General features: G+C 37.5%; 1 protein-coding gene and 1 long non-coding RNA gene across 11 annotated transcripts in view; both read left to right on the top strand.

The window, feature by feature from the left end:
- The window catches only part of LMBR1 (limb development membrane protein 1), a 163713-nt gene that overhangs the window by 48897 nt on the left and 92775 nt on the right, over positions 1-22041 (top strand). For 6 of the 10 annotated variants that reach the window (XM_082398847.1, XM_082398841.1, XM_082398846.1 and 3 more), the window contains exons 5-6: positions 2056-2159; positions 4539-4583. In XM_082398847.1, the coding sequence (XP_082254973.1) occupies positions 2056-2159; positions 4539-4583 (149 nt within the window). The remainder of the gene's footprint in view (positions 1-2055; positions 2160-4538; positions 4584-22041) is intronic. The other 4 variants (XM_082398844.1, XM_082398842.1, XM_082398850.1 and 1 more) reach the window with 1 other exon arrangement.
- LOC309631937 lies at positions 7075-10742 on the top strand. The gene is made up of 2 exons (XR_014246653.1): positions 7075-10157; positions 10200-10742. It is a non-coding gene; the product is annotated as an uncharacterized lncRNA (long non-coding RNA).

Raw genomic sequence — 22041 nt, 5'->3', positions numbered from 1 at the left:
TATCTTGGTTATGGTGATATAACTGCCACATTTTATGAAACTGTACAATTTGTGTGTGGTTTATGTCAATTATAACTCAACAAATTTTTTAGAAACTAATATTTTTACTTTTTATATATGTCGTGATTTTCTGCAAAGTGAACATGGCTTCTCAGAAAGTATGGTACTTTGGTAATTAGGGGCTAATTAGCACTGTGTGTTGGTAGCCTCTGGAGATGTTACTGTTATTAAAAGCAAAAAGTCATTAAGTGCTTATTTTGTGACAGGCGTGGTGATGGTTGTTCATGTATTATTTCACTGAATTCTCAGCACCACCTACAGACATGATCCTCAGCCTCATTGTATAGATGAAGAACCTGTGGCTTAGAAGTGTTGTCACATGGAAGTGCAGATGGGGCTCGAACCCAGGTCTGTGTGAAAGTCCCGTGTGTGCATTTGGCCACCATCCTGTGTGTTCTTCCTGGTTATTAACACGGTACAGCAATTGGCTGTAATTATAACCCCTTTGAATGAAGAAAAGGGTTAAGATGTTTAGCATCTTTTTTTTTTAGAGACTGAGAAGTGGAAAAGTATTTTAGAACATTTTTTATTTTTAAAAGTACAAATTAAAGTTTTTCCTCTGAGAGATGTGAAACATTGTTTTTGAAAATATTTTGTAAAACATTTTATTTCCTGCTGAGATAAATATATATTGTAAAATTCATTCAATCTAAATACCTAGATTTTTGAATAAGAAACTGTAAATTGATTTTTAATTACATCACCTTATTTACTAAAGGAAGTACATCTCTCTAGGTAACCTATACAAGTGCTGCATTCATTCTTTTTGTTTGTATTCCATGCTGTTCCCAAAAGGATTTAGGGTAGTTATGAAACACATATGTTAATTTGTAACCAAGGCAGTTGAGAACTAGTTTCCTTGGTTCCTTGAGAGCTCAGTGTGTAGTCTCCATGTGTCTGGAAAGGAAGCTCTGTGAGGGCAGAGGTTTGTGTTCTGTTGTTACTACGTCTCCAGTGCATGGAACAGTGCCTTGTAAATAGGGGTGTGGAAAGAACATGAGTTGCCTATTTTCAGAAGCATTGGATCATAATTGTATGTAGTACATTGAATTTATATTTAGCATAATTTTTATCTTTGATTCTTGATTTTATAAATTTTAATGAAGATTGTAGCCATCAGTTTTAAAGTTGAGTGTTTTACCTATACAAAGTGAGATGTTGGTCCAAATATTATCCCAGTGACATACCTAAAGTTCTGTATTTTTAAAAATCTAGTCTTATTATCATCTAAGTTGCTTTTTATTGTGATTTTATGAGTGCAGAATGTGCCAGAAAAGGAAAAGGTGATGTGAGCTTGCTTGCCCCTCTTACATTTTCTTTACCACTTGGAGTTGCTTACTAAAACTTCTATGATGTAGTGGTTTTTAAAAATCCCAGGAATTAGTGCAGCTACTTTGCAGGCTCTGCAGCCGTGGCAGGTTTTATATAAGCAGCCTCTGTCATTTTGGGGGATTGCTGTGAAGAGTAAATGAGTTTGTATAATATCTGTAAATCACTTAGAATAGCGCTTGGCACATAAGGGCTCAATAAATGCTAATTATTACATTTCGGGTTTTTATGAGGCTTAAATTAAACAAGATTATTCATGTAAAATGTTTAGTAGAGTATCTGGCATTTATTAAGTGCTCGATAAATGCTACTGGCTCTAATTTAAATATTCAGGTGCCAATATGTCTGAAGAGGCTGTATCTTTGGATCTCTGCATATGTCATATGTTTAGTGAATTTATTTTATTTAGATCATGAGGAAAAATTATTAGTTTCTGTATTGGCTTTTCCCAGTAGGTACAAGTTACAAAAATTTTATAGAAATATGTAATTATTTTTCTGATTTCTAAGTTTAGGTCATTTTTTAGGCCTCTCTATTCAAGTTTATGTTTATTTTTACTATTAAAAAGTACAGAGCTTTGACTGATATTACAATTTAGCACAGTAATTTTCTTTGACAAGATTGTCAGTATCTAAACTCATCTTTCTTGTATTGTTATCCTCACAGGTTTGTGGAACCTTGCTTCTCTCTTTTCCAATCTTTGTTTATTTGTGTTGATGCCCTTTGCCTTTTTCTTTCTGGAATCAGAAGGTTTTGCTGGCCTGAAAAAGGTAAGTGAATCATGTTTTAGAATTAAATTTCTTCAATGAAGAAATAAATATCATTCATGTTGAACTAGAAAAAAGTAGGCTTAAACAACCATTTTACTGGAATGTAAGCAGTTTAATTAATAATAATGTCTTGTTAATATTAATAATGTTTTTACAATAATGGTAACAGTGTTACATATTGAATTATTTTACATGTCTACAGGGAGGAAGTCATCTTTTGACCTTTGAATGATTTTATACTATGTGCAAAGTTGGTGGAGTGTTCTTTTGTAGAATGAATAAACCTGACACAATAGCTATTATTCCTTTCTTATTCCCAGGATCCTGTGACTTACTGATATTAGGTGAATGTGGGAGCGTGAGAAGTGGGCAAAACAGGACAGTCCGCAAGAGCATCTTAAACAGTTAATCCAGACCTTGTCAATGGTAGTAACTCCCTCTGTCCTTGAATAGAGCATTTTAAAGTGAAGGGAACAGCATTTCCATTTATAGCTTGTGGAGCTGTTTGCTATAAAAGCTTGGAATATAATGCGAAGATTTCAGTAGTTAGTACTTTTGGGGTGACTTTTAAACTTGACAAAATGAGTTCTGGTGTTACAGTTTATAGGCACATTGCACCTTTCTAATTTTTAGTTACGGTTTATTCATATTCATATTGTGATAGATGGTTGGTTTCATATTTAGTGAATGTACTGAGATCGGAATGGATGGTTGGGTATGGCGGTCAAACCTACATTGAGAAAACTGGCTTTTATATATTAGGTTTGTTTTTTATAATGACGTATGTAAATTATTTAAGTCATCCATGTAATGGGAAAGACTTGCATAGTTTCAGTTTAAAAAACTCTTTGTTCATAATTTCTTGAAGAATGATAGGAAGTTTTGCTGCTGAAAGGGATTTAGTTCAAACCCTCCTTTTATAAGGAGGAAACTGAGATCCAAAGATATTAATGTTATTAAATTGTCTAAGAACCACATATGTACCATTGCAAAACTAGGACTAAAACCCAGGGCTTGCTTCTAACCTCCCCAGAGTGTGCACGTTCTTCACCGGTCAGCACTGTGGAGAGCACAGCTAAAGCCAGCCAGGCACCGACAAGGAGGGAGGGGAAGAGGACCACAGCGCGAGGGCAGAGGAAGGGGCAAGGCGGGGCTTTGCGTGGGGACGTCAGATAGTAGGAGAACAAGCAGGGTGTGACCTGGAAGCCCAGACAGAGCTCAGGAGAGTGGAATGTAAAACATGACATCAGAGTGGGGTCGAAAAGGAAGAGCATGGAGAAGAAACAAGGTCATCAGAGACGCTTGAGAAAGCAATTTCTGTGGAATTTTGGAGCCTTTTGATGGATAGTCATACATTTGACAGAGTTTTACTAGGCACATACTAAGTGGTAATTGCTATGCTGTTAAAGGAGCTTGCTGGGTACAGAAGTGAAAAGACAGGGTTCTTGCCTTCAAGGGATTAAGAGAGGATGACCTCAGAGATGAAAACAAGTAGCATGTGGTGGATGAACTTTTACACAACGAGCGGCTGTGAGGGAAGGTCTTGATTTGCCTGGAGAATTGGGGAAGCTTCAGGGAGGGGTTAGCCTGCACTTGAGCTGAGACTTGCAGGTGAGCATTCGAGGCTTGAGCAAAGGCCTGGATTCTGCCTGAATTGAGGGAGTGGCTGGCTGATGCTTAGCTGTAGAATGGAGAATGGCTAGAGACCCCTTGTCAGGATCAGATCCTGGAGGCCTGAGTCCTCTACCACATAGTTTGGGTTTTATGCTGTAGACAACAGGGAGTTGGCAGAGGATTTTTGGAAAGAATTTTTGCATCTACTGTTTTATTTAAGCATATTTAGAGATAAATACACGTCAGAATTTCAACATATGTCACTAGGGAAAGGAGTACATGCACCACACAATGCGAGACACTGTTTGGTAGAGATGTCACCATACTGAATCAGTCATGCACCTGGCTCTGTTAAACAGAGCGTTTCAGCATATGTCACTAAAATTGCCATGTTGATGTTTGCTTTAAACATGCACAGCGCTCCCCTCTCCCTAGCTCTGTCTCGTGTGTAATCTTATCAAGTGCAAAAGCAACTGGTAAAGCTCAGTGTTAAATATATTTTCATGTTTGGTATTAAAGGTGCGCTCCCTAGTTTATGCTTTTCATAAAAATCTAGTTATTAGTTAAATAAATTATTTTAAAAAACAGTGTGCAATATGGACAAACCCCTTTGTCTCCAAATTATTTCCCTCCCTTCCTGTGAACTAACCAACTAGAAAAGGGACTTGGCTGAATCTGTGGGAACAGAGGTAGCACCATCTCTAGAATTAAAAACAACGGACCCAAGAACCCAGTGATTTACTGTTCTCCTGTTCCCCCTTGTAGACTAAGGTCAAAGGGGAGAATCAGCTTGAGGAGGGGTATGAGAAGGTAAGTAAAAATCTTTTGCACCTACAGTTGTACAGCAGTTCTTCCCTCTAAACTGTTTACTTCTAGTCTCTTTATACATGATTAGAAGAATGCCTTTTCTAAGCACATCTCTGACTATGTCAGCCTCCTCAGAATTCCTCAAGGTCACCAGCTACACTTCATGGTCTCAAAGGGGACTGATGTGTTGAGTGATTGTAGGGTGCAGTCGACATGACCAATCCAGTTAATTCCCAAACCCTGCGAAGGATTTTTAAAAAATATATTTATTTATTTGGCTGTGCCGGGTCTTAGTTGCGGCATGTGGGATCTAGTTCCCTGACCAGGGATCGAACCCGGGCCCCCTGCATTGGGAGTGCAGACTCTTAACCACTGGACCACCAGGGAAGTCCCCACAGTGAAGGATTTAAAAAGAGGGGGAGAAGGCAGAGCTCAGGATGGTTACCGTTTCTTAGAATCTGGTAGCTTGGGGATGAATGGGAGTTGCAGAAACCAAATTAAAGTGTTTTGTCTTTAATGCTGTTAAAGGAAAGAGGGAGATGGGGTTGTGGCTTGGAGGAGAAGAGGTAGAATAATTCTATTATGCTGAGGGAGGAGCCAGTGGAAGAGAGACTGCAGGTACTAAGGTGAGAAAATTTGTCTTTAGTGTCAGACTGCCTGGGCTAGTTACATCATCTAAACCTCAGGATTTCTTTCTGTAAAGGGTAGAGTAATGATAGTTACCTTACTGTTTCATTTGGAGGATTAAATGAGAGGTGATTATTCATGTAAAGCATTTAGCCCAGGATTTAGCTCAGTAAATGTTAGGTATTATTGTCACTATCCTAGAGCTTCATGCATTTGACTGATAAGTATTCTAGGAAACATCAGTGTTATATGGATAGATCATTAGAAAGCAACTAAATAGAGTCAGCTCTTAATTATTCATGTATTATTATCTTAGGCAGTTTTAAGATTCCAAATTATTTTTCCCATTTTGAAATGGCATGTACTGAAGCAGAATCAAAACTGCCTAAAGAGAAGGTGCGTCTGCAGGGAACTATATTCAATATCCTGGGATAAACCATGATGGAAAAGAATATGAAAAAGAATATGTATGTATAACTGAGTCACTTTGCTGTACAGCAGAAATTAACACAACACTGTAAATCAAGTATACTTCAATAAAATTAAAAAAAAGAAAGAGAAGGTGCATGTAGATCCTATTAGAAATGTTTAGAGAGCTTTACAATCAGGGTAATCATGGCATGTTATCTTACAATATTCACCTTTTTCAGTTACATGGAAGTTGCAAGGGTTATTATTAGCATTGTATATTTAAGTCTAAATGTGTTAGGTATATGTTTGAGCCTTGCAGTATTATGCCTTTCTGTTATATAAGATCATCTGGTATTTACTTGCACAGGTTCTGAACAGTGTTTGGTGAGATCTGTAGCGCTTTCCACAGAGCTATAGGTTGTATCACAGTCAGGAACTCTGCTGCTCTGATGAAGGGGGTGGGTCGCTGACATCTTTGACACAGCTGGCTGGCAAGCATGTATATATTTGTGTGTATCCCTTTAAAACCCTTTGCTCATTGGTTACATTTGACATATCTACTTCCAAGGCAACATTGAGGAGAGCTTAGAAAACACTTCTAATTGGTGGATTTCAGCACAATCATTTGAGTAAGGACAAACTTGTAATATGGTTAAATTAAATTTCCTTTTTTTTCCTTTGGCCACTTCCTGGTGTTGTTTTACTATGTTGAAGTCTGGTGGAGCCCCTAAATGGCATATGGTCCCACCAAACTCCCATTGATTCCCCTGGGCAATCGATTTTAAAGCAGCCCCTTGCATATTGTGCCGAGATGCGGAAATTGGCCACTGGCCATGGCGGATGCAGAGCTTGAATTGAAAATCAAATTAAGCAGAATTCTCTACTTAGTTTTTAATTAAACCACTATGTTAATTCAAACAGGACATTTTAGGCCTGGGGGGTTGACCATGTCCTTTTAAGGGCCTTGAATCGCCTTTCTTCTCTCTCCTTACCATGGCGTATGTTTCTTTTTTATTGGGACCATCTCCTAGCTATTCCCATTCTTTACAGTTCTCAAGGGTAGGAGAATGTAAGTGGTCTTGATAAAGCAAGGTTTCTTCTTTTTTCTTTTTCTTTCTTTTTTTTTTTTTTTTTTTGGTAAGAAGGTACCTTTTATCTTGGAATTCTGCTAGCAGTTAAATTTTTATTTAATCTAGATTATTTATATTATAGGCTGTCACCCGTATGTATTGTAGCAAGCATTACGTATGTTCATGTGTGTTTGAAGCTGACCCCAACCCAAGCTTACATCTTATGTTTCAACTCTGGTGAAGAGGTTGCGTCTGGTGGGTTTTGTTTTTGTTTTGTGGTAGACATGTTTTCTCCACAGTTTTTATCTCCGTTGCTTAGTCACACACCAGAGTATGAGAGTCTTGGGGCTGGCAGCGCTCCTGTTCCTGTTACACTCAGGTCAGCTGTGTGAGTCTCTCTCCCCACTCTGCCTCAGAGGGACCTCTAGGTTATTTGGGGTGATGCCAGAAGGTGTTTTTCGATTGCGTAATGAACCGGTCTAACCTCTGGCTAGGGTTTAAATGGGAGTTAGGAATGTGTTTGTTTCATATTGTATCGTAACATCTTACTTTGAATTAAAATGTCATAAGGAAAAAAAATGTCATGAGGAAAAAATTCAGCAACTTAATGAAAGTAAAAAAAACCCTTCAATGACAGATTATTTCATGAACCAAAGATGTTTCTGGGAGCAGCTTTATATTGTGCCTCACATTAATGCCTATCTTTGGTTTGAAGTCATGGTATAACATTTAACATAAGTGACAGCAACATCCTGACCAATTACCTAAGCCATCCAGACACCCCCAGATGTCCAGAACATAGCACACGGTCTGTAGGATTAAGAGGTTAACTCCTAGAACTTCAAACGAAGTGCTTGATAATAAAAGCAAAAAGTACAAAATCTGAGGTGACTTCCTTTCTTAATTAATTAGACTGGCCAGGTGGAAGCCGAGAGCTGGGCGCGGTGCTTGGAAGGCCTGTGAAGCTGAGCGCCGTGACAGCGCGATAGAGGGGAGCAGACATCGTTCTCATGTGTTTCTGTCCTGTGTCACAGTTTGAGGTTGTCCTGGTTTATGTCCCTTTTGGCAAACTTACATAAAAGTGACCTTGTACTGTATTTTATGACCAGATGACTTTTCCCCCCCAGTGGCTAATTTGTATCAGGCCTCCATCTTAAAGAGACACAGAAATGAGTAGGAAGTCCAGCTCGGTCTCAGTGAGCTTTTCATTGCATTCTTTCATTATTTTTGCTCGTTTTTGCCACTGATCATCCATAAATTGTTGGAAATGAGTGATTAAGGAAGTGCTGCTTAGTGTTAGTGGCACATGCGCATATTTGCATGGTTTTTGTGGGTGAGAGGAAATCACATACAAAAAGGGAAACTCCTGCTGGGAACCTTTCAAGGAAATTTACCTTGGGTCTCGTTTTGATCTTGGTGTTTATTACAGAAAATGGAGTCATATCTCACTAACTATTGTTATGTGTTAATTTGATTTTCCAACACCTTCAAGAAAAAAAAAATGAGTAATTTATTAACAGAATTCCTCTACCCTCTTCCAATTGTGAGGACTAATTTTTTCCATAGAAGCAATATAGATAAGAATGATTATTTTCAAAACATTCGATTCTGGTAGTGTTGTTACATGCAAGGTTCCTGTTGGAATTGTGACTCTACTGTAAAAGGCGTGGTTATAATAATGTAAACTGAGCACTTCAGACATTGAAGCTTGACATATAGGATGTCAGAGAAAGACACAGAAAAGTATTATTTTGAAGAAAAGGGTACATTTATTTCATTTAAAAATTATCTGAGTTCATAAGGATTTTGAGTTAAAAATCATTTAGTTAATGAAATGACGTTAGTTTTGTCACTCTTCTCAGTACAGCTGCATGTTGGAGGCGACTAAATTATAACTTCAGTAACAGTGTCAGTTATTGGTAAATAGCACATTGCTCAGTTCCTGCATACTTGGTGATGGTATGATACTCTCTCTCCATTTATCAGAAAAGGAGAGATTTCTACTGTAAGGCTAGATTGTCTCTTTATTTGAGTAAAGAGTTTTGTATAGTGGCAAAACTGTAAGCTCTGGCTTTCAGAAGACCTGGACTTAAATCCTGACTCTTCTTTTACCGACCTGGAAGTCCAGGCACGGTTCTTAGTGTCTCCATCTGGAAAATGGGCTGCAGTCCTTACCTCGTCCTCGGGTTACTTCACCAAATCTGTTTGTAAAGCACCAAGACACAGTAGAAGCGGCAGTTATTATTAGGGACTCAAATGTACCAACTGTGAGCAAGTTGATAATGAAATCAGGAAGATTTGTGTGATATAACTTTATATGTGATAGCAAAACGATGTAAGAAACTAGAGTGGCGTCAACATAGCTTTGTTTATTTACTTTTTGAAATATAAATGGTTTTATCTTGTAACAGTATAGGTCGTAAAAAGAAGGTATTTAATAGGTAGCTGAATTTCAAACTTTATATGATGATTAAATTACCAACTAATGTCTCATAATTTGTTAAATGAGAAGTTTTGGTAGGGAGGAAATATAAAATCACCAGGTTTAGATTTTAAAGTAATTATACATTTAATTAAACTGGCTCTAATACTTCTAATATTCATAAAACAATTTCATAGGAATAGCCATTGTCATCAATTAGAGTCTCCTTTCTAAAACTTTTTTTGGGGGAGTTGAAAACTACCTACCCTTGGTTGGAATGAACTTTATTTGAAAGTAAAATTAAATGTCAGATTTAATGCTGACTAGAGAGCTTCTTACACAATTATGATACATACACACAGACCTGTAGGACGGGAGCTCACCCAAGAGGCTAGAATTTGGATTGTTAAAATCTTTTATTTATTTGGCATTTAAACTCATATTTATTTGTCTGTAAAATCATTTATTCAGCATGTCACAGTGTTAACCTTCTGATCTCTATGAAATGTATGCCAATATATAGCTGGAACTTGATCTATTACTTTACAACCCATTTATTTGGCCCATTTGTACCAGAAATAAAAGTTGTGTATTTAGACACATCAAAGGCAATAGGATTGTTTGATAGTTTTGATATTAGGTAATATTTTAGGTTTCAGTATATTATGAACTTTTCTTTAGACTTAAGTCATTAATAGTTATACTACTTAAAAATTTATTGGTTTGCACACTTTCTGTTAAGGAAAGGAAATTCTCATCTAGAAAGACAAGTTCTTACTGTTCTAGAGTGATTGACTTTTAAATCAATTGAACTGTTAAAAAAATACATAAAATGTATGTTCTTTTAGTTATTAAAAATAAGGTGAGCAGGCAAAAACAAAAAATAAGGACGCCTGAACAGTAGAAAAAGAATTAAGGGCTTCCCTGGTGGCGCAGTGGTTAAGAATCTGCCTGCCAATGCAGGGGACACGGGTTCGAGCCCTGGTCTGAGAAGATCCCACATGGCGTGGGGCAACTAAGCCCATGCGCCACAACTACTGAGCCTGCGTGTCTGGAGCCTGTGCTCGGCAACGGGAGAGGCCGCGACAGTGAGAGGCCCGCGCACCGCGATGAAGAGTGGCCCCCGCTCGCCGCAACTGGAGAAAGCCCTCGCACAGAAACGAAGACCCAACACAGCCAAAAATAAATAAATAAATAAATTTATTAAAAAAAAAAAAAAGAATTAAATATAGTGAAATGGTCAATTTAAAGGAAACGTTTCCTATTATCTTTCTTGGAACACAAAGAAGAGATTTTAAGTTGTTTTATAGTGCTGGATTTAAATACTTTTATACTTTCATATTTTATTTGGGATTACTTGATACTAATGTTTCTCTTTACACATTAATTAATGAGTATTAAGTTTTATAAGCAGTCTGTTTTTAAACAGACTTGTGAAGGGCTTAAAAATTTTTTAAAATCCTTTTTGAAATATCAGAAAAACATCTCTTAATGATTTTTGCTTCCTTTTTTTTTTTTAACATCTTTATTGGGGTATAATTGCTTTACAATGGTGTGTTAGTTTCTGCATTATAACCAAGTGAATCAGCTATACATATACATATATCCCCATATCTCCTCCCTCTTGCGTCTCCCTCCCGCCCTCCCTATCCCACCCCTCTAGGTGCTTCCTTTTAAATGCCTAGAATTAAATGATATTTCTGATTTTTTTTAGAAGATATTTAATGAAGTACCTTATGTTGCGAGAGGAGCCTATTGCATTATATAACAAATATACTTTAAGTATTCTGAATAAGATTTCTCTTCTCTTTCTGTTATTACCTTAGTTCAGTCTTCATCATTTCTTACTTGGATTATTTAAACCACTGTCCATCTGTGTTTTCTGCTTCCAGTTTCATTCCCACACAAAGTAACCTCCATACTGCCTTCTAGCATTGTTTTCTGCATAATGCTATATCTGTAACTCACCTCCATAAAATCTCCAAGGACCAAAACCGAACAGGCACAACAAAACTTAAATGGTAACTGAGTAAGTGGTGCCCTAGTTAGGGCAGGGAGGTAGTTACAAGGTGGTACAGGACCATGGATGCATTCAGGCTAGGAGTTGGAACTGAAAGCCCTCAGCCAAAGGGCAAACTTGTTACACACACACACAGTGACAGGGAAAGGGCAAACTTATTACACACACACACACACACAATGATGGGGAGCATCTGTCAGGCTCAGCTCTGGGCAGAAGTCTCCCCTGAGAGTTAGTCCACAGGCCTCTACCTCACAGGAGTTGGGGTTTGATATTACTACCTGTATTGTTGGGAGACCCCAAACCAAGAAATTAGCATAAAGGGTTTTTCAGAGTATTATGTATCATTTTATCATTTCAACCTGATGTGTATAATATTTTAACATAACGTATAATTAAATTTTAATTTTAAGTGGTTTCAATAAACATATAATTAATGTTGGTTTTAGAAAGTTGACTTAATGTAATTAAGATTCATCATATGTGTAAATTTTTGAGCTGGTCCTATTTATGACATAGGCTATTTAATTGTCTTTAACTTAATTGTGTGAGAAAACTCAGGACTTGACAACAAACATATAAGCAGGCCTAAACAAGACCTGATTACATTTTATCCAAACTTTTTTCCATTTTAATCGAACACTCTTTCTTAGTAATTTGATACTGGTTTAGTTCTGAAAGTGTTTTTATTCCTTCAGAGCCAAGGATGAATAATGTAGTCTATTCTATTTTAGCTACTTTTTATGTGAGTTTTTACAAAGATCTAATATTTTAATCTCTCTATAGTTAATTTTGTGAGGTGATTAAAAAGAGTGAATCTAAGTAAATTTTTCTCTGTTCAGTTATTCTAAAGAAATGTATACAGTAATATTACTCTTACCTATTATTTTTTAATATTTAAAAATTCTTATGTATGATTACACATCTTTTTGGACTTTTTGCAGCTTGTAGTGCCTGGAATCATTGCTCTTTTCTTACTTTTCTTATTTTCTTTTAATTTTTTTTTTTAGTCTATAATTTCCTCTGGACATTTCTACATAGATTTGATCCCAAGTACTTCCTATCATTTAGGGATTTCTCAACATTGCTACTCTGCTGATGGAGCTCTTGTCTTCTACCATAATTAATTCATTCAGTTAATTCCTATTGACCACTTATTGTATTCTAGGTACTGTTGCAGCTGCTAGGGACAGTGCAGTTGATTGATTGATTATGTATTTATTTTATATTTTTCCTGTTTTCTGTGGTAAAAAAATGTATGTGATTATTAATCTGTCATCTTGAACTGATGTACCTGATTCCTCTATCTCTCCACCTGTTAGCTTTACTGGCCCTTTGTCTGGAATTCAGTTATTTGTTAATTTGGAGGCATTCTTTGTTCTTTTTTCCAGACCTGGGAGGCTTTGTGGTCTCTGCTTGAATTGGCTCTGATTTCGTTGACAAGTGTGGGGCGCAGTCTTTTCTTTTGGCCTCTCCTCTTTAGCTTTGTAGCTGTTTTGGCCTCTCATGGCCTTAAGGTTGTTTAAAGACGATCTTTTCCAATATAGTGTTCAGAAATTCCTTCTCAGGCTTCCAAGATGATTTCTACAAACATACAAGCCCTTCCTAAATGTGTCTGTGTATTCCAGGATCTTTAATTTCCCTGTGTCTTATTTGGCTTGCACGAAGCATACTCACGAGGTTGATGATTTTGGCTGATTCTCCTGTGTATCTTGACTTCTATCGGTTTTTCATTAATATTTTAATTATTTAAACAAGTTTAGGGAAAGCCAATTAACCCTACATTGTATTTTATATCATTCCAAATTACCTGTCAACATTTGTACTTGGATCATTGTGTAATTATAATTAGTGTATATATATATTTTATGTCCGTCTTACTTTAATCATTTATTTTGTGTACATAAATTTTTTAGTGCCATGAAAAATTGTCCAAGACTTGGAAATGGGCAAAGAAGATCCTGGGTGTTCTGTCATTGGAGTTCTAGCCATTGTCTAGTGGATGCTGGGGGTTTTCTGGTCCTATAGGGGTGTGCACCTTTGGCTGATTTTCTGTTGACTTGGCTATATTACATCTCCTTAGGGTTAGAGTTAACTTGTAGGAAAGTGAGAGCAATGCGAAGTAATTTGTCTGATAGAGATGTAATTGATTTCTTCCCTATGCAAAAGATAACTCCAAACATTTCATTTTATTGTCCCACAGGATGTTATCCCATTTTGCATCTATTAGCAAATTGATTTTAATATTTCTGGTTATCTACGTATATGTGTTCTTCAAATTCTCCTTTGACCTGGTTTTATCAGAAATTAAAATCATGTGCTAAAGGATGTGAAGAACAGAAAGGACCAGGGTGCTCAGAGAGGAGCTGCCATCATCAAGCAGCAGTAACACTTGCTGTGGGCTAAAGCAGAGCACGTGGGTCCTGGAAGTTGAGAGTCGGTAAACTTACAAGGGCCCACCAGGGCACAAGCTACCGAGACACCTCACCCAGAACTGGAGCCTGCTTCTCTAGATTCACTGTCACCAGAGGCAGGAGATGATTAAAGAAAGAAGCAGGACAAAAACTTGTGTATATAAAGATGAACAGGGACTCAGGAGATGACCAGACATCTGGGAAAAGTCAACATTGTGAGAGGGACCAAATTCGATGCACTACTCAGAGTTAATAGACAAAAGATTTCAGAGAGATTTGAAAATATTTGATCTAGCATTTTAGACTTATCTTGGCAGAGGGAATTAAGGATATCTTGTCCTCAATATTGCCAGAAATGAAAGTTTTGTTGAGTCATTCTGATAAAAATCAAGTCTAGACAGTTTCCAGGATATTTCTATCAGACGTTAAAGAATAGATAACTACAGTTTCAACAAATTTGTCTGGAGATTGGAAGATGGAACACTCACAGTTGTATTTTATGGAACTAGTGGAATCTTGATGCTGAAAGCAGACAGGATTAATAGGAGAAAGGAACATTATATGCCATTCCTTTTCATGAATACTTGTGAATCAGAAAATATTAAGCTGAGTCCAACACAAAAGATCATCATCCAAAAAAATTTATTTCAGCTATCAAGGTTGGTTTAACACTAGAAAATCTATGACTGTAATTCATATTAGGAGAGTAAATGAGAGAAAAGAATCAAGTGAACACCTCAGAAGAGATGCAGAACACATCCATGAAATCAGTAACCATTCATGATTAAAAAGCAAACTAAGAACTAAAGGGAACTTGCTTAACCTGATAATGGATATCTACTCTAAGACTGCAACTGACATTGTTCTTAGCAGTAAAATGTTAAAAGTATTTACTTTAAAATTGGGATGCCATCTTGAGTATTTTTATTTCTAACAATAGACAGCACTATAGTAGAGTTCTTTACCAGTACAGTTAGACAAGAAAAGGAAAAATTGAAAGGAACAAACAAAATAGTCATGATTAACAGATGATATTGTCTTTTGAAAAATCCTATAGAATCTAAAGATAAATGATAATTCCAATAAGAAAATTTAGCAAGGAAGCTGGATCTAGGATTAATATAGGAAAATCAATAAGTAACAGCAACAAACAGAAAATCTAATTAAAAATACCTTTTAAAATAGCAAGACAACTAAGGTATGTTGAAATAAACCCAACAAATGATTTTTAAAACCTTATTGAAATAATATATGGAAAGAAAAAATCTTATTGAAAGATGTTAAGAAGACCTAGTTAATTGGATAGATATTCTATGTTTATGAATTTCTTTATATGATAAAAATACCAGTTCTCAAATTATTTTTTAGAGTCAGTGCAATTCTAATAAAATTTTTAAGAGGTTATCTTATGGCATGCGACAAGGAGATAGTAAAATTCTTTGGGAGGGCAGAGAGTCAAGAATAGCCAAAGCAATTTTGAAGAACATGGTGATAGAACTTACTCTATCAAATATTAAAAAAGGAACAAAGGACTTGAATAGACATTGCTTTGAAGAAGATATGCAAATGACCAATAAGCACATGAAAAGACCCTAGTGTCACTAGGCATTAGGGAAATGCAAATCAAAACCACAAGAAGATACTTATCCACACCCATTAGAATGGCTGCTAGAAAATAACAAGTATTGGTGAGGATATTGAGAAATTGGAACTCTTGTACACTGTTGGTCAGAATATAAAATGGTGCGACGACTGTGGAAAACAGTATAGTGGTTGCTCAAAAAATTAAAAATATAATTACCACATGATCCAGATATTCCACTTCTGGGTATGTACACAAAAGAATTAAAGGAAGGACTCCACAGATATTTATACACCCATTTTCATGACAGGATTATTTTCAATAGCCAAAGGTGGAAACAACCCAAGTATCCATCAGTGGATTAATAGATAAACAAATTGTGGTATGTGCATATAGTAGTATATTATTTAGCCTTAACAAGGAAGGAAATCCTCACATACTACAACATGGATGAACCTTGAGAGCATTATGCTAAGTGAAATAAAGTCAGGCACAACAAGACAAATACTGTATGATTCCGCTTATATGAGCGTCCTAGTGTAGTCAAATTCATAGAGACAGAAAGTCGACGGTGGGTGTACAGGGGCTGGGGTTAGATGGGGAGTTACTGTTTAATGGGGTGCAGAGTTTGAGTTGGAGAATATAAAAAGCTCTAGAGATGGATGGTGGTGATGGTTGCATGACTGTGTGAATGTACTTAATGCCACAGAACTCTACACTTAAAAATTGTTCAAATGGTAAATTTTATGTTATATATACTTAACTGTCATAAAAAAAAGTAAGTGATGAGCACGGCAGTTCAAATTGGTGGTTACCATTGGGCAGGTTGGTGCAGCAGGTGTGTGGTTGGGAGGGCTACATGGGTGCACAGTGGTTGTGGTGACGTTCCTTTAGGTTGGGTGGTCTCTCCACAGGTATTTAACAGACATATAAAGCTAAACAGTGTACAGACCGACATACCTCAGAGATATTGTGGGTTTGGTTCCAGACCACTGCAGTAGAGGGAATATTGCAATAAAGTGAGTCACACGAAGTTTTTGGCTTCCCAGTACAAAGAAAAGTTGTGATTACACTATACTGTAGTCTATTAAATGCGCAATAGCATTGTGTCTAAAAAACAATGTACATACCTTAATTAAAAAATACCTCTTTGCTAATAGGAATAAGGATGCTGACGTAGAGAATAGACTTGAGGACATGGGGACGGGGAAGGGCAAGCTGGGACGAAGTGAGAGAGTGACATGGACATATACACACTACCAAATGTAAAACAGATAGCTAGTGGGAAGCAGCCGCATAGCACAGGGTGCTTTGTGACCACCTAGAGGGGTGGGATAGGGAGGGTGGGAGGGAGACGCAAGAGGGAGGGGATGTGGGGATATATGTATATGTATAGCTGATTCACTTTGTTATAAAGCAGAAACTAACACACCATTGTAAAGCAATTATACTCCAATAAAGATGTTTAAAAAAAATACGTCTTTGCTAAAAAAATACTAACCGGCCTCCGAGCCTTCAGTTAGTTGGTATCTTTTTGCTGGGGGAGGGTCTTGTCCTGCCTCGACGTTGGCTGCTGGCTGATCAGGGTGCTGCTGCGGAAGACCGGGGGTGGGGGGCTGTGGCAGGCCCTTAGAATAAGACGACAGTGAAGTGTGCCGCATCGACTGACTCTTCCTGTCACGAATGATTTCTCTGCAGCGTGCCGTGCTGTTTGGTAGCGTTTTACCGATGGTAGAACTTCTTTCAGAATTGGACTCAGTCCTCGCGGACCCTGCTGCTGCCTCATCAGCTAAGTTCACGTCCTAGTCTAAATCCTTTGTCGTCATTTCCACAATCTTCACAGCGTCTTCACCAGCAGTGGATTCCATCTCAAGAAACCATTTTCTTTTGCTCATCTATAAGAAGCAATGCTTTTCTGTGAAAGTTTATCCTGAGATTACAGCGATTCAGTCACATCTCAGACTCCACTTCTAATTCTAGTTCTCCTGCTGTTTCCACCACATCTGCTGTTACTTCCTCCACTGAAGTCTTGAACCCCTCCAAGTCATCCATGAAGGTTAGAATCAACGTCTTCCAAACTCCTGTGAATGTTGGTATTTTGACCTCTTCCCATGAATTATAAATGTGCTTAATGGCATTTAGAATGGTGAATCCTTTCCAAAAGGTTTTCAAGTGACTTTGCCCAGATCATCAGAGGACTCACTATGGCAGCTACAGCCTTACGAAATGTATTTCTTTTTTTTTTTTAATTTTTTTATAGACTTTCACTTTTTTTTTTTAAAGTATTTGTTTATTTATTTATTTATGGCTGTGTTGGGTCTTCGTTTCTGTGCGAGGGCTTTCTCTAGTTGCGGCAAGCGGGGGCCACTCTTCATCGCGGTGCGCGGGCCTCTCACTATCGCGGCCTCTCCTGTTTCAGAGCACAGGCTCCAGACGCGCAGGCTCAGTAGTTGTGGCTCACGAGCCCAGTTGCTCCGCGGCATGTGGGATCTTCCCAGACCAGGGCTCGAACCCGTGTCCCCTGCATTGGCAGGCAGACTCTCAACCACTGCGCCACCAGGGAAGCCCCGAAATATATTTCTTAAATACGACTTGCAAGTCAAAATTACTCCTTGATTCATGGGCTGCAGAACGGTTGTCGTGTTGGCAGGTATGAAACAACATGAATCTTGTTGTACATCTCCATCAGAGCTGTCGGGTGACCAGGTACGTTGTCAGTGAGCAGTAGTTTTTGAAAGGAATCTTTTTTTCTGAGCAGTGGATCTCAGCAGTGGGTGTAAAATATCCAGTAAACCATGTTGTAAACAGATGTGCTATCATCCAGGCTTTGTTCCACTTACAGAGCACAGGCAGAGTAGATTTAGCATGATTCTTAAGGGCCCTAGGATTTTTGGAATGGTTAGTGAACACTGGCTTCAACTTAGTCACCAGCTGCATTAGCCCCTATCAGGAGTCAGCCTGTCAGTAGCCAGGCCTCGGAAGCAACCCAAGTGTCCATCGACAGATGAATGGATAAAGAAGATGTGGCACATATATACAATGGAATATTACTCAGCCATAAAAAGAAACGAAATTGAGTTATTTGTAGTGAGGTGAATGGACCTACAGACTCATACAGAGTGAAGTAAGTCAGAAAGAGAAAAACAAATACTGTACGCTAACACATATATATGGAATCTAAAAAAAAAAAAATGGTTCTGAGGAACCTAGGGGCAGAACAGCAATAAAGACGCAGACATAGAGAATGGACTTGAGGACGCGGGGAGGGGGAAGGGTAAGCTGGGACAAAGAGAGTGACATGGACATATATATACTACCAAACGTAAAATAGCTAGTGGGAAGCAGCTGCATAGCACAGGGAGATCAGCTCGGTGCTTTGTGACCACCTAGAGGGGTGGGATAGGGAGGGTGGGAGGGAGACGCAAGAGGGAGGGGATATGGGGATATACGTACACATATAGCTGATTCACTTTGTTATACAGCGGAAACTAACACACCATTGTAAAGCAATTGTACTCCAATAAAGATGTTAAAAAAAAAAAAAAAAGTCAGCCTGTCCTTTGAAGCTTTGAAGCTTTGAAGCCAGGCATTGACTTCTCTCTACTATGAAAGTCCTAGTTGACATCTTTCAATAGAAGGCTCTTTTGTCTACATTGAAAATCTGTTGTTTCGTGTAGCCACCTTCGTTAATGATCTTAGCTAGATCTTCTGGATAACTTGCTGCGGCTTCTACATTAGCACTTGCTGCTTCACCTTACACTTTTATGTTATGGAGACGGCTTCTTTCCTTAAACTTCATGAGCCAACCTCTGCTAGCTTCAAGCTTTTCTTCTGCAGCTTACTCACCTGTCTCAGCCTTCACAGACTTGAAGAGAGTTAGGGTCTTGCCTGCATTAGGCTTTGGCTTCAGGCAATGTCGTGGCTGGTTTGATCACCTGTTCAGACCACTAAAACTTTCTCCTCAACAGCAATAAGGCTGTGTTGCTTTCTTACCATTCGTGTGCTCACTGGAGCAGCACCTTAATCTCCTTCAAGAACGTTCTTTTGCCTTCACGACTTGGCTGTTTGGAGCAAGAGGCCTAGCCTTCAGCCTGTCAGCTTTCCACACGCCTTCCTCACTCAGCTTCAGCATTTCTAGCTTTTGATTTAAAGTGAGAGACATGCGACTCTTCCTTTCACTTGAACGCTTGGAGGCCATTGTAGGGTTATTAGTTGGCCTGATTTCAACATGGTTGTGTCTCAGGGAACAGGGAGGTCCAAGGAGAGGGAGAGAGATGGGGGAAGGGCTGGTTGGTGGAGCAGTCAGAACACACACAACATTTATTGATTGTTGCCATCTTGTGTTGGTGTAGTTCGTGACGTCCAAAACAATTACAGTAGTAACATCAAAGATCACTGATCACAGATCACCATAACAAATATAATAAAAATGAAAAAGTTTGAAATATTGTGAGAATTACCAAAACGTAACACAGACACACAAAGTGAGCAAATGCTGTTGGAAAAGTGGCACCGATAGACTTGTTCGACGCAGGGTTGCCACAAACCTTCAATTTGTAAAAAATGCAATTATCTGCAAAGTGCAAATTGCAGAAGTGCAAAGGGAAAGAAAGCGAGACATGTCTATACTTTCAGTATTTAAAAATAGAAAGGAAAAAAGGTGATTTATTTCTTGGTGATGGGCTCATATTAACCAAACTGATAAGAAAAACCAAAATGCCAAGTTGTTGATATTCAGTGGAAAACTATAAAATAATCACACATGCATGCACACCTACACACCCAAAGTAGCTGTTATTGAGAGCTGGAGGGGCTGTGGAAATGAGAGAGGCGCCCAACGCAGCTTTGGAGGGATTGGTCTGGGTTTAGAGCAGGCAGACAGCCTTAAGCTTTTTGTGTATGTTTCCTATTTTGTTCACTGTCATAAGGATAGCTCTTCTGTGGTATTTTGGAATTCCTAGTGCTTTTTGTGTAAATGTACTGTTTGCCACAAAAGCAATATGACACTATTACCTAAATTATCATGTGGAATTGCTTTTATATTAATATTCTACACTTTAGTATCTTGTACATTTTGCTATAGTCATGTAATAAATAATAACCCTAATGATTTTTCTTTTGTTGTGTCTGTATTGGAACTTGTGCCTGCGTGTTTTATGGCAGGACTAGTAAGGTATTGGCTACAATGTTCTGTTACATTAAAGGACTGAGCATTTGCTCAGCATGAGCTTGCTATTACGGAATTGAAAATTAATATCCTAGTAAAAGACGCTTTTGTGTATTTTGATTTAGTTTCTTTGCTAAAATTATAGGTTGCCTTAAGTATGTTTTAAGCATTCTCCCCCCACCTCCTATTTCCACATCAGTTTGTCTTTTATGTCTTATTTCTGTCTTGTGGGGAGGGTAGAAAGCACAGGCTCCAGAAGCTGACAGACCTGATTTAAAGAGAGTTCTGGCAGGCCTGGAACAGGGTGACCATAGACAGATTATTTAACTTTTTGGATGTGAGCTTTCTCATTTATAATAAATTTGCCTTTATTGTGAATATTCAGTGAGCACATATAAAGCAACTACGTAGTAGGAGCTTTGCAAATAGTTGCCATCTCTTTTTTTCCGTCAAGTTTATAACTAAAGAATTATTAGAACAGAATTAGAATTAGAAAAGATCCTTACTGGCTAACCATTAAATTATTTTGATGTGATGAAGTGTACTGAGAAATGTTTTTTTCCCAAATTTAGAATTATGTTTAAACATTTTGATGTAAAGTCCCTGCAGTCTTTTTACAATTCAGTTCTTTCATTTACGTGTTGGAAACTTGCTGTATTAATTCATTTACTTGCAATCTGGAGGATTTTGTTTGTTTACTATCATGAGAAATTTCTGCCCATAAATTTAAATATAGTGAACATCTTAGTTCAATGAACAGCAATGTTAGTGTTATTATTTTAACTTATTCTAAAATACTTTCCTTTTGTCAAGTTTTAATAACTTGAGAATCTTATAGTTTTAGTTTTTCTACTGTGTATGACTATTAAATAAATATGTATATATATATAATAAACTGCAGAAAATATTAATAATTAAAAAACAATTCACTATAGAGCTTAACAACACTTTCTATAAAGCTATTTTCTTTGACTTGGGACCAAAACTCTTTTTGTCTATACTTTTAATGATTACTTTGGGAGCAAAGGGGGAAATGGTTGACACTCTCTAGGAATGCTTGTTTGTAGTTTTTTCATGGTTTAAAATAATTAATACCTGCCTTTATTTTCTGTTCTTTATTAGTGCTTCTATCGATCTTCTCCAGATGACTGCATGTATGTTTGGTGCAGTCTTGATGTCATGCTGAACAAACCTTATCTTAATGTTACTAAGAGACCCTTTTTGTTAAATGGAAACAATGGCTTGATATTTATTTTAAATGTTCTGTGAATGTAGAAATTTTTCCCAGGCTTTCCTGATGGGTGGAGACATAGTATATAAAGTGGTGTTTACATACCTTCCAAGAGGTCAAGATGTCCATGCAAAATCTTGTTTAAATGTTCATCACCATAGAAACATATCAGTTTATCGTTAGAGCTTTTGTAAATGTATTGTAATTTTCACTTCATTGATGTTCAGTACAGAGCATTTACTGTGTAATTGACCAGCACCAAAATTTGGTGTTTAGCCTTCACTAGCTTATTTAATCTAATTTAAACTGTTAAAATATTGAGATAGTTGTAATTTCCAAAACAATACTGGTATGAAACTAATGTAATTAATTATATAGCTTACTTTTCTTAAAAACAAGATGATGTTTCCTTGACAGAATGAAAGTACTTTATTCTGATGATGTTTTCTACTAATACGCTGAGTGCTTATTACACTATGATTTTAATAAAAGGGATGGAGTTTCTTTAAGGTAACTT

The sequence above is a fragment of the Balaenoptera borealis genome (genome assembly GCF_965194805.1).
Source record: "Balaenoptera borealis genome assembly, chromosome: 7".
Classification (NCBI taxonomy): Eukaryota; Metazoa; Chordata; class Mammalia; order Artiodactyla; family Balaenopteridae; genus Balaenoptera; species Balaenoptera borealis.
Note: the sequence above shows the minus strand (reverse complement) of the source record. Positions and strands in the feature narration are given on the sequence as shown.